Genomic DNA, 10966 nt, shown 5'->3' on the forward strand with positions numbered 1-10966 from the left:
GGTAGTAACAGACATAATTTATGTCTCTGATGAGCCAAGATAAAATATTTACATAATTACATTTTCTGTATTTATAAAGATTATAAAAACCTAGAACAAAACATTTCAAGGATTATTTAATGCTATTAATACTTAGATCACAGATATCTTAGGACCAGGGTCCTAATTACAAATTACTTGGCACTGTATGTGCATTTTTACTTTCCCTTCAAATAGCTCTCCGTACCCTGAAAAGGTTGGACTTCAGATAATGCCATCAAATCAGCAGGTGAACCCAACATTCAGAATAAAAGAAAGGATGAAGCTAAGCAGTGAGTCTAAAGCCCACATTGTGAACAATAATCACAGTTTTCCAGATGTCTCAGCATTTCAGCAATATCTCTTGTAAGCATGGGGCAGAAAAAGAAATCTTTCTTTTTTATCTCAAAATATGTCACCTTTTCAGATTAGCTTGGCTGTATGAAACATACTTACAAATAAACCTAATGCGTTTCAAATTATGCAAATCTGGAAGCATTGTGTGCATGGGGGATCCTGTCGCTTCCCAAACACAGCTTGGCTTGAATGCTCATTTGTCAAAATTTAAATTTGGGACTTTCCATGAAGAACAGAATCCCTTTTTCTGAAGGCACTGCTGTAGCACCACAATTGGTGATAACAAGAACAGGAAAAGAGAACTTCAGTGTGTACTTTAAAAAAATAGTATTATAAATATACTAACAAGAACAACATTGAAGTGCTGGCTGTTCCCTTCTGCCCTGGACTAATCACAGGCTTCACAGTTTATCTAAGTGCTCAGTTCAAACAGTAGTGTTGCAGTCATGTTTCTAAAGATACCAGTGAAAAGTAAGCTGTACCTGGTACCCTATTAAATATATTGTCAGGCTTAATCTCTACACAGACCTTACTTAATGCCCCCTTGCTAATCACAGCAGCCAAGAAATCCTGCAAGATATGAATAAGTGTTAAAAAATTATTTATAAACATTTAGAAGTCCTGGTCAAGGATAAGGTTCAAGCAAGAGGAATTACAGTCTGTTTCCCCTAACTTACTGAATATATTGAATCATTTTAGAAAATGGACATATTTATTTATTTGATCATCAGTGTCCCCATAAGTTTTATAAAACTGCTTATATCACTCATTTGAGGAAACACTCATGCTTCTGTGCAATGACACAAGTTTTATCCCATGCACTTGCTGCACTCATTAGCAGCATGTCAAATGGGTCTTGTTCTGCAGGACCTACTCCAGCTACCATCCCGCATGGCACCATTGCTTGAAACCCAGAAAGAATACAAATCTTCTCATTCCTATTAGGTCAAAACGTACAGAGGAAAGCTTCAGGTCAGGGAAAAGCAACCCTACTGCTATGCCAGCCTCTTGGCAAGCTGCAGGGACAGTCCCACTCCTCCTATCACCCTTCCCTGCTCACATGCCCCTGTGTGTTCTGTGGCCAAGGCTGCCAGATGCAAGGCAAAAGGGTAGGAGCAGAACCATCCCTTTCAGCAGCCACCTACCATCCATCATGTAAAACTGCACTCTCAGCATGCACACTTTGCAAAATAATTTCTTGTACAAAATCAGCAGCGTGGCCACAAGCAGGTTTCTCCATCAGCTAAGGAGGAGGGATGTCTTGGGGGAAAAACTGGTGCCAAGCGAGTGTAACGTAGGGTAGGGGGCAAGCACACAGAAAGCAGATTAGGCAGGGCCATTAAGTCTGGCCAATGATGTGTTGAGTAATTCATGGTTATCTCAGGAGAGAAAAGGGCATGCACTGAGAGCCTTTATGGTTTTGTTCTTTCTGAGGGAAATACCTATTCATTTCCAGAAGCAAGTAGTAAGTGCTGTTATTGCTTACATGCTATTATTTAAACACAAAACACCATAAAAGCTTTCTTATGGCTATCATAAAAGCCTTCTTAAAGTTGGGCATTGTTTAGTGTTTATTTACTGTATTCCTTTCAGTTTCTGTATGCAAGATTGCTGCAAATCCTCAAAATATCTTTAATTAAAACCCTTAAGAGCGGTATTTGCATGACCAAATATTTTGTGTCAACAAAAGTCCACCGTGTTGCTCTGACAGAAAGCCATTTATATATTTTATAAAACCAGAAGAAAAGTACCAAGATCAGTGTTTACAGAGCCATAGTGCTGTCTACTCTTTTATATGGTTCCGAATCATGGGTCATCTACCACCACCACCTGCGTCTCCTAGAACACTTCCATCGACGCTGCCTCCGTACAGTCCTAAACATCCACTGGTCAGATTATGTGACCAATACATCTGTTCTTGAACAGGCAGCAATCACAAGTATTGAGGCCATGTTACTGAGAACGCAGCTGCGATGGGCAGGGCACGTCTCCAGGATGAAGGACCACCGCCTCCCTAAGATCCTGCTTTATGGTGAACTTGCCACCGGCTGCCGCAAGAGAGGAGCCCCGAAGAAAAGATACAAGGACTCCCTGAAACAACATCTCAGCCTCGGGCATATTGATCACCATAACTGGTCTACTCTGGCCTCCAATCGGGAGGCCTGGAGACACACCATCTATAACGCTGCTGATGCTTTTGAGAAAGCACGCAGGATCACCCTTGAGGAGAAAAGACAACGCAGAAAGAATCGTGCCTTGCAGAATATCCCATCTAAGGAGTCTTTCTGCTGTGCCTTTTGCAACCGGACATGTCTTTCTCGTATTGGCCTTTTTAGCCACCAACGCGCTTGCAAGAAACGTGGGTAGAGCCCTTCCCAAATCTTCGTTCGCGAAGTCTAGCCATGACTGCAAAACCAGACCATATTATCCCCTGAATAACCTAAATTTTTTGCACGGTTATATTAATAAACTGTTTTCTAAAAATTAATTAAAAGCTTGATTTTAGCTGTCAATCAAGGAAAAGCAAAAATAACCTGACTATCATGAAATATGACTAACTTCTTCCCGTCTTTCATAGGAAGAAAGAGACAACCTTAAACTTTATTTTATAAGACACAATCTTAAGCTACCCTATTTCTACTCTGAAAATTTCTGTTTTCTAACCCAATTAGACGTATTTTTAATGACCCAAACATTATCACTCTTTTTTTTTATCCATAGAGGGGAAAATACCAAAAATTTCATCTTAATAAGAAAGAATTAGTGATACTACCTACCTATTAACTCGTACTTAAAAACTTAAAATCTTTTAATTCCTTCACATATTTCTATAACCAAGGTTTGTAAAATATGTGTTTGCTGTTTGCAATTAAAAGCGTACAGAAAAATCCATCAATGAACTAAACCCCATAGAAATGATTCCTGGCAACAGAGAGATTTCTGCCCTAGAGACTCTACAACATGTCAAAATGTTTGACTGAGTATCAGCTAGTGTCCTCCTCTATCACACCATCCAGTTCTTGCTCCTTCCCCTGCTCACGGCCTCAAGTCACTGGCAAGATTCTTGTACGTAGCACTTACTAATTTCATCCCTTTAGGAGCCTCCTGCATCCATCAGAGCAGCTGTTTTCCTTCACAATCTTACCCAGCTGAGTTCGCCTTGGCGATCGCTCAGCTCAAGAAAGTGCTCTGGACAATTACCTCCTGCACCAGGATGAGCATTTAAAGATGTTGTGAGAGAGAAAAACAGTACAATTGTTTGGGCCATACTCCAGTAAGTGTCTACAAACACAGTCAGGGTTAAATTAACCGCCTCATGACTACCCTAAGGATTGGATTACATTAAGCACTCCACATAACAACAGATTCCACACTAACACAGACAAATGCACAAAGCAGCCATTGCAACAGTGGAAACAGGACATGATGAAAGAGATTATCAGGACTGAATCTCATTTAACTGTTTCCTTATACCCTTCTACTCACCTGTATGTACTTGTCTGTCTTATCACTTGACTACATATGCTTCAGGGCAGGGATTCACTAAATGTACAGCTTTTTGAACCACAAAACTTGTAAATCTCAGAGTAAAGTAAATTATCAATAATAACACCAAAAGCAAATACGAGCTTTGCAAAAACTGATTAGCCATTATGCTCATTTTAAAAAACTAGGTTTATGGCTCTTTTTTCCCCAACACAGAATTAGGCATTACAAATTGGATTGCCATTGAAATCTGGATTGTCATTAAATAGCTAGACCAGATAAGATGTCATGTAAGGTTTTAACTGGCAACAGGCATTACTCTGTTGTGTCTTTCATGGCACCAATGCATTAACTTTCCCGGCACTGTTTGAATAGCATCAGCTAAATCATCTTGTAAATTCAGAATTAGCAGAATTACCACTGAAGGTAGTGCCCTTCATTACCTCTCATAATAAGGGTTCATATGAGGACACCCTCATACTACTGTCAGCTTTTCAAATCTGCAAGTAGTTAATTTTATTTATCCAGACCATTTTAATTCCTGGGAACAAAGTGGCCTTTACTGCCTAGAGCTCAGGGAGATTGATGCAGTGCAATGAAATCCTGCACACTGTTGCAAGTGAAACTGCTTTCAAATGAGTGCACAGCTGCCAGTGTGTGCTCGATGTATTTGCTTTGAAATTATTTAGCTATTACTATCGATTCTTCACACAGGTCATTTTCTGTATGCCAGTGAAATCTTCAGAATCCTATACATTTTGTCATAATTTATCAGAGCTATTAATACATTTCTGGTGTTTACATAAAGATTCTTTATTAAAACTGGAAAATAGCTTAGAGTAGCTATATCTAAAAGTGCTGGAATGAAGAATCCTGTAAGATTTTCATGATGACAGTTGAAAATGTCACGTGAATCTTCTGTTGCTTAGAAGCAACTCTATTTATTACAAATACAATCTCCAAAATGAATATTTGAGCATGATAAAACACCTGTTTGCCACTCTCCTTCAGCTGCATGGTGCAGTCATTACCAGTGTTCTTGTCCTTATCCAAATGCCGTCAGGAATATTTTGAAGACACTAAAAAACATTACCTAAGGTATTGAAATGTTTGACAATACAAAAACAAACTACAGGGTCAATCTTTTGGCCATTTGCCATTCATATATTTTCAGCTTATGAACATGCCTTATAATAAAATTGCACAACAATCACTTTAACTGTACAAGTAAAGTTACTGTATTTTGCATTTTGTTCTCTGTCTTCCAAAGGTGTATTTTTCTCAGACTCCTTTTTTTGCAAAGCAAAGGCACCAGATATAGTAGTTTGTTGCCTTGAAGATGAAGTTTTTACCTTCCTTTACAATTCTGAGCAATGTTTTCTAGTCTTTCAGAATATTTTGCATGAAGGAATTAGAGGAATAACATTTCTCCACTTATTTCCACTTATTAAGAAATAAAAACTTCTCTAGGTACTACAAGGATATTTGCTTCAGTGAGGAAAAGGAGGAGAGAAAAACCTTTTCCAGAAATTTTTGGAATACATTTATGTAAATACATTTATTTCTTCAATCTTTTAGGTAAATTTTAACCTATGAGGAAACAACATATGTTTGGACTCTCTCTCAGTGTATATTTTCCAAATAACTGTAAATTATTTTTGGCTATCAGTCTTGCATAATGCCATCCTTCCCCTTATAGCTCTCAAAATACAAACCATTCTGATCTGTAAGTGATAAGCCTCTTCTGACTCACTTCAGCGTCTTAAATACACCTTACCAGCACATTCTGCATGTGACTGGGGACGTCACTTGGGATTCAGCAAATCTGTTCAATGTATTCTTTGGTTATTTCATAAAACCTTGAGATATTCAAATTCCCTTATCATAGAGGCCTATAGGAAAGGCCTGATTGGCTAGTGACTCAAGATCTCAACATCCATCAAAACAGAATAAGAACTTGAAACACATTCTGCAAAGGCCATGATAAAAAAAATATTGATTTGTTCTTTACATTAGATAGATACTTGATGATCTCAACAAAGGGATTTTTATAACTAATTTAACTGAATAAAAGAGAGAAATCTGATGTATTCTTATCCCTTATATCTGTGAGAAACTGTTAAAACAGTGATTTTGAATTCTGCATTTACTGATTCTACTCCTTTGTAATTCTTTCCACAAAATTAAGTCTTAGGATTTTAAGATGAATACCAGACTAACAGCTTCCTCACAAACATATTGTCTCACGTGTGTGCACATATACATGGGCTCTCCTAGTAACTTCCCATTTAGCTCATTTAAGTCACCCCTGTTCCTCTTAGCACCCATCAAATGCTATTTCATCTTCATGCTTTTAAAATCATTGTAATGGATTTTACGTTATTTTCATGAGTTTTCTCTCCCAGTCTTGTGTCACTCACTCATTACTTTAGCCACTTCCACACATTCTGACCATTGCTGTTGTTTTCAATTAAATGCAAATTCAGCACAAGTTAAAATTGTGAGCCTTCAATACTGCTATGGATCTGATGTGAGAAAACAGATTAGTCTAGTGATGGACGTTTCATACAGAGAATCTATATCACTTTTTGGTTTTAGTGATTTCAACAAAATACATTATTTTACAATGATAATCCATCTGTGGTTGTGGGAAGTACTATGACACTCATCTGTTTCCTTAAAAGTAACAATCTTTGTTCCTTGGGTCTAGGTAATCGGAAAGAATAAATGCTTTCCAGCATAGAAAGCAAACCCTGCAAAACAATTTATTACAAATAGATTAAAAGAAACTCTGTAATCTGATGGCAAAGCAAAACTATGGTAATAGTTTCTGAAGCATTTCATATGTTTCCATTTAATGCCTCTTAGTCAGCATGGCTCACTAACTGGCCCTGAAAGGGACTCTCTAAGCATGGTGGTTTCAATTCCAGGTAAAAGGCAACTGTCCAGAAGAAGCCATTAGTGGGCAGAAAGGAGAGGCTCACTTTGTTATCGCTGACTAACAGAAAAACGACAACATGCACCTGCTTCAGAAGACCTGGACTAAAATAAAGTTACTACATTGGGTGGTAGAGCATGAAGGAGACCCCACTGTTTTCTGAACTCTACAGAAAAGACCTGGCTCCACATCACTGGAATTTTATTTTTTAAACTATGCATTAAAAAAAGATGAAAAAAGCCCCACAGGTCTGACTGCAATGATGTCTGCAAAGCACAAGAGAAACTGAAAAGTGACTGCTTGTTAAGCCCTGTTTCTTCAGTAGCTCAGATCAGTTCAGAAACGGCATAAAAAGGCATTCACAGAGAAACCCCAAGCTTTTGTGTACTGAGATCCCCCACGCTCTAGAGGCACGGGTTTATGTAATTGTTCACAGACATGTGGCATGCCACAGAAAAAAAGAAGAAAATGAAATAAAATGTCTTCAATGGCTTTATACAACCAGTCTGGAGAGTAGAAGGACAGGGCAACATCCTAGAGAATAGTACATTTACTGACAAACTTCTCACCATGTGGTTGGGAAAACTGATCAATACAGTCAAATCATCAGCTCAGTTATTATGAAAGACCAACATCTTTCCACTGTGGGGGCAGAGGCAACGGGGAGAAAAAAACGGGGAAAAGCAAGCAAATGAAATCTCACACTGATACCCCAGTAAAGTAACTGTCTCTATCTATGCATACCAAAGAACACAGCTCCACCTGGAGACCAGCCATCTCAGGGAGTTAAATCAACATGGTCAACAAAGCGTAAAGTGGACAGGAGCAACATCTTAAAAGCCATTTCCATGATCAGAGACACTGTTAAATACTCACATGAGAGCATTCTAAATCAGGCAAAATGAAACAGTTTTACAAACAAGCTAAAAAAAAAGTCACTGCGGGCAAGTCATTAAAGGATATTTAATGTAAACAATTTATTTTTAAATTTGCAGTTTCTCTTCCTACCAAATGTCTGATTATTTTTCTTTGATTACAAGTATATTGTTCAGGACAAAGAAGATGGCCTCTAAGATTGAAAATGGCAAACACTCCCTCAGATGTACTTCTCAAGGTTTTGGTTTTTTTCCACCCAGGTGTCAAATTGGTCAGTCAAATAATTTCTTATGAAACTTATCAATTATAGAATTAATTATTTTACTTTCATATAAGCACAAACAACAGCAGCACTACTGTGCACATCATTACAATTCATCCTCCTCATGCAAAATCCACAGCCTTTTCTAGTTTATATCTTTTTTTTCCCCAAAAATATTTATGCCCAGCAATCAAAAACTTTTAAACAAACCGTAAAGTCTTTAAACATGAGCAGGAAATTAAGTGCACCTAAACTATAATCAGTTCTTTATAACATGGTGCACAGCCCTTCTAAAAGAAAACCAACTGTTTACTCACCATGTCACTCTGTGGTTTTTTAAGATTTTGTATAAATCCTGGCATTGGTTTTTCATTTCAAATCTTGAGTAACTTCAAGTAATTTTAAAGAAAAAACACAGATCTAAAATAATTTAATTTCTGTTTTACCATCTTTTTCTGCTTTACCATAGCGTTAAGGGTGGCTATATTTTAAATAAGGGCTTAATTCATTAAGTTAATTTAGGAACATTATCTCAATATAATCCAAAAAATCTAATTCATAATTCCTACAGGAAAAATAACTCACACATCTAAGAGAGATTTTCAAAGCTGCTGCTTTCTTGAATCTTCCAATTTATTCTCTAAGCCATTGTGTTTGTTACAGGGAGCTATTTACAATTTATGTAGACCTGCCAGCAGATTCAAATTAAAATTAATTGTATAAATTTATAAACTCAAGAGTACACATCAGCTGTTCTTCACTTAACATTATCAAGGTAAGGCTCTAAAGCACAAGAGGAAGGGAGATGTAGGGCTCTCTGAAGTCTGTGTAATGTTTCACTGTCAAACCAGCAATGCTTTAGGAACAACACTGTCGAAGGCACAAACAGGAATTTTATGGCAATTAAATGATGCCAATTTTAAAAGCTTTATCCCTGCTTATAGGAGAAAAATATTGCTTTTACCTTACTGATAAGTGTGACGACATCGCCTTCTCGGATTGTGAGCTCATCATCATTCTGTGCTTCATATGGAAATATCACTTTGCAATACTCCTTGTCTGAAAGGAAGAACATTCAATGTGATAAAATATCCCTTTATAAGAACTGCTTATTCAAGGGTGAATAATCTTCATAAAATATTCCACTAGTTTCTCTTTGTGCTACTTTACTTCCTTGCCACCCTTCTCTTTGTATTTTAGACCTTCATAAACAGTATGAAATATTTAAAAAACTGCACTGATGAGCATTCCCGCACACGTCATCCAGGGAGTTGGTTCTGTAGCCCCTAGAACCATTATCTCAAATGACATTGCTCCAGACAGCAGCCTGCCACAAACTATTTCCCTTAGAGCGAGCCTATATCTGACACTTGCTCCAACAGTTTCACTGGTGCGGCCTTCCACCAGGTCACATAAACTGGAAGCATAAAGGACCCAGTAGTACAACATAGCTTATCTATCCCCTTGTGTGCAAGACAGCAGATATTTCTGAATCTATAAAGATGATAAAACAATAAATAATACATTAATGTAAATGCATTAATAATTAACCTTCTGTATACTCTGCATAAGTGTTCTGAATATTACTGTGAAGTTTCCTCATCCCTTTTCCTTTACAGTCTATAAATAAGGGCATCATCTCAACTTTCATCTGGAAAATACAGGAGCCAGCACTCCTACTCAGAAATCATGAAAAGCAGTTGTCATGAAAAGCACTTACATGTTGCTGTGCAACAGACAAGTATGTCAATGTGCCTTACAAATAAAAAGGGAATACGTATTCCAGCTGTTAAACTATGTATAAAAATATGTGATACTCTTAGACAGCAAGCTTAAAAAGACCAAATAAACTTCATGACCATCTGTAGAAGGACATGTGACTTTGTAGAAACGTTCACCTCACTTCAAATGTCTCAGTTTTGATGACCTCTTTATCTAGTCAACTCTCATATTCAATGCAGACAAGAAGGTACTTGCAGGACACAAAAATATAAATTTATTTGAAATAATGGGACTTATTTCTTTGTATTTGCTATAAAGAGAACCTGCATTATCACACTTGTGGGTATTTGAGGCTCCACTGGGGGGATCTGTTCAGCTGCCCAGACACTAAGTGCCATTTCAGACACTCATGGGTATGTAAGACACCTGCAGAGTTGGCAGATACCTGTTGATGCACAACTTATGGGAGAACCGGGTCCCTCTGGCCTGACAGCTGAAGGCAAGTCAAAACAAAATACCCTGGGGGTATTTCAAACAGCTCCAGATGCAGCCTGCTGATTTCAGCCCCCAGGCTTGAGCCTTGTATCTGAATTTAGATTCAAGGACCTGATGTTAGAAATCAACATGGTCAATTGATGGAGATCAAATCACTAAAATGAGCAAAGCCTTGAGAGCCACTCCTCACTGCAAGAGCAGACACTTGCATTTGATAAGCTGAATCTCTCTCTGAACTCTCTGGACAGCACTGACAGATCTTCAGTGGGACCCACTTAATTCCAGATACCAAGCTTACATGGTTATAACCCAAACTTAGGGCTCTGATACAGAAGCTGCATTCCAGCTTTTAAAGTTTAGTGAGACGAACATCAACCTTAAAGAAGCAGCCAACACACATGCATGTGAAGGGTTGCTGTCTCTAAGCACCATCAGCCCCAGAAATTATACAGTACTAATGGGGAAGAGGAAAGCTCTTCTCCAGTTCACACACTGCCACTTAGAAACAGCATGAATTTTATGCGGCACTGGTTCAACTAAACAAGAACTTCTTAGGCTTCACAGATTTATTTTTCTGAACAGAAACATTTCAATTAATCCATGATCATTACAGTTCGTTTTCAGGCCTTGTCCTGTACAAGGTCTGGTTGAGATGGAGTCAGTTTTCTTTCCAGCAGCCCACATGGTGCTGTTATTTTGGATTTGTGACTAAAACTGCACTAAGAACACACCAGTGTTTTGGGTATTGCACAGCTATACCTGCACAGCTTTCTCTTTTTCCCCTATTCTATCCCCCAAGTAGGCCAGGGGTG

General features: G+C 38.0%; 1 protein-coding gene across 7 annotated transcripts in view; it reads right to left on the reverse strand.

Moving 5' to 3' along the window:
• Window positions 1–10966, reverse strand: part of SH3KBP1 (SH3 domain containing kinase binding protein 1) — a 215870-nt gene that overhangs the window by 44372 nt on the left and 160532 nt on the right. For all 7 annotated transcript variants that reach the window (XR_003535148.1, XM_027689211.1, XM_027689208.1 and 4 more), the window contains one exon: window positions 8902–8996. Coding sequence is in view for 6 of the 7 variants with exons in the window: in XM_027689211.1 (XP_027545012.1) it covers window positions 8902–8996 (95 nt within the window). In the remaining variant the exon portion in view is untranslated. The remainder of the gene's footprint in view (window positions 1–8901; window positions 8997–10966) is intronic.

This window comes from Neopelma chrysocephalum, unplaced genomic scaffold (assembly GCF_003984885.1).
Source record: "Neopelma chrysocephalum unplaced genomic scaffold, ASM398488v2 Primary Assembly neopelma1_76, whole genome shotgun sequence".
Lineage (NCBI taxonomy): Eukaryota > Metazoa > Chordata > Aves > Passeriformes > Pipridae > Neopelma > Neopelma chrysocephalum.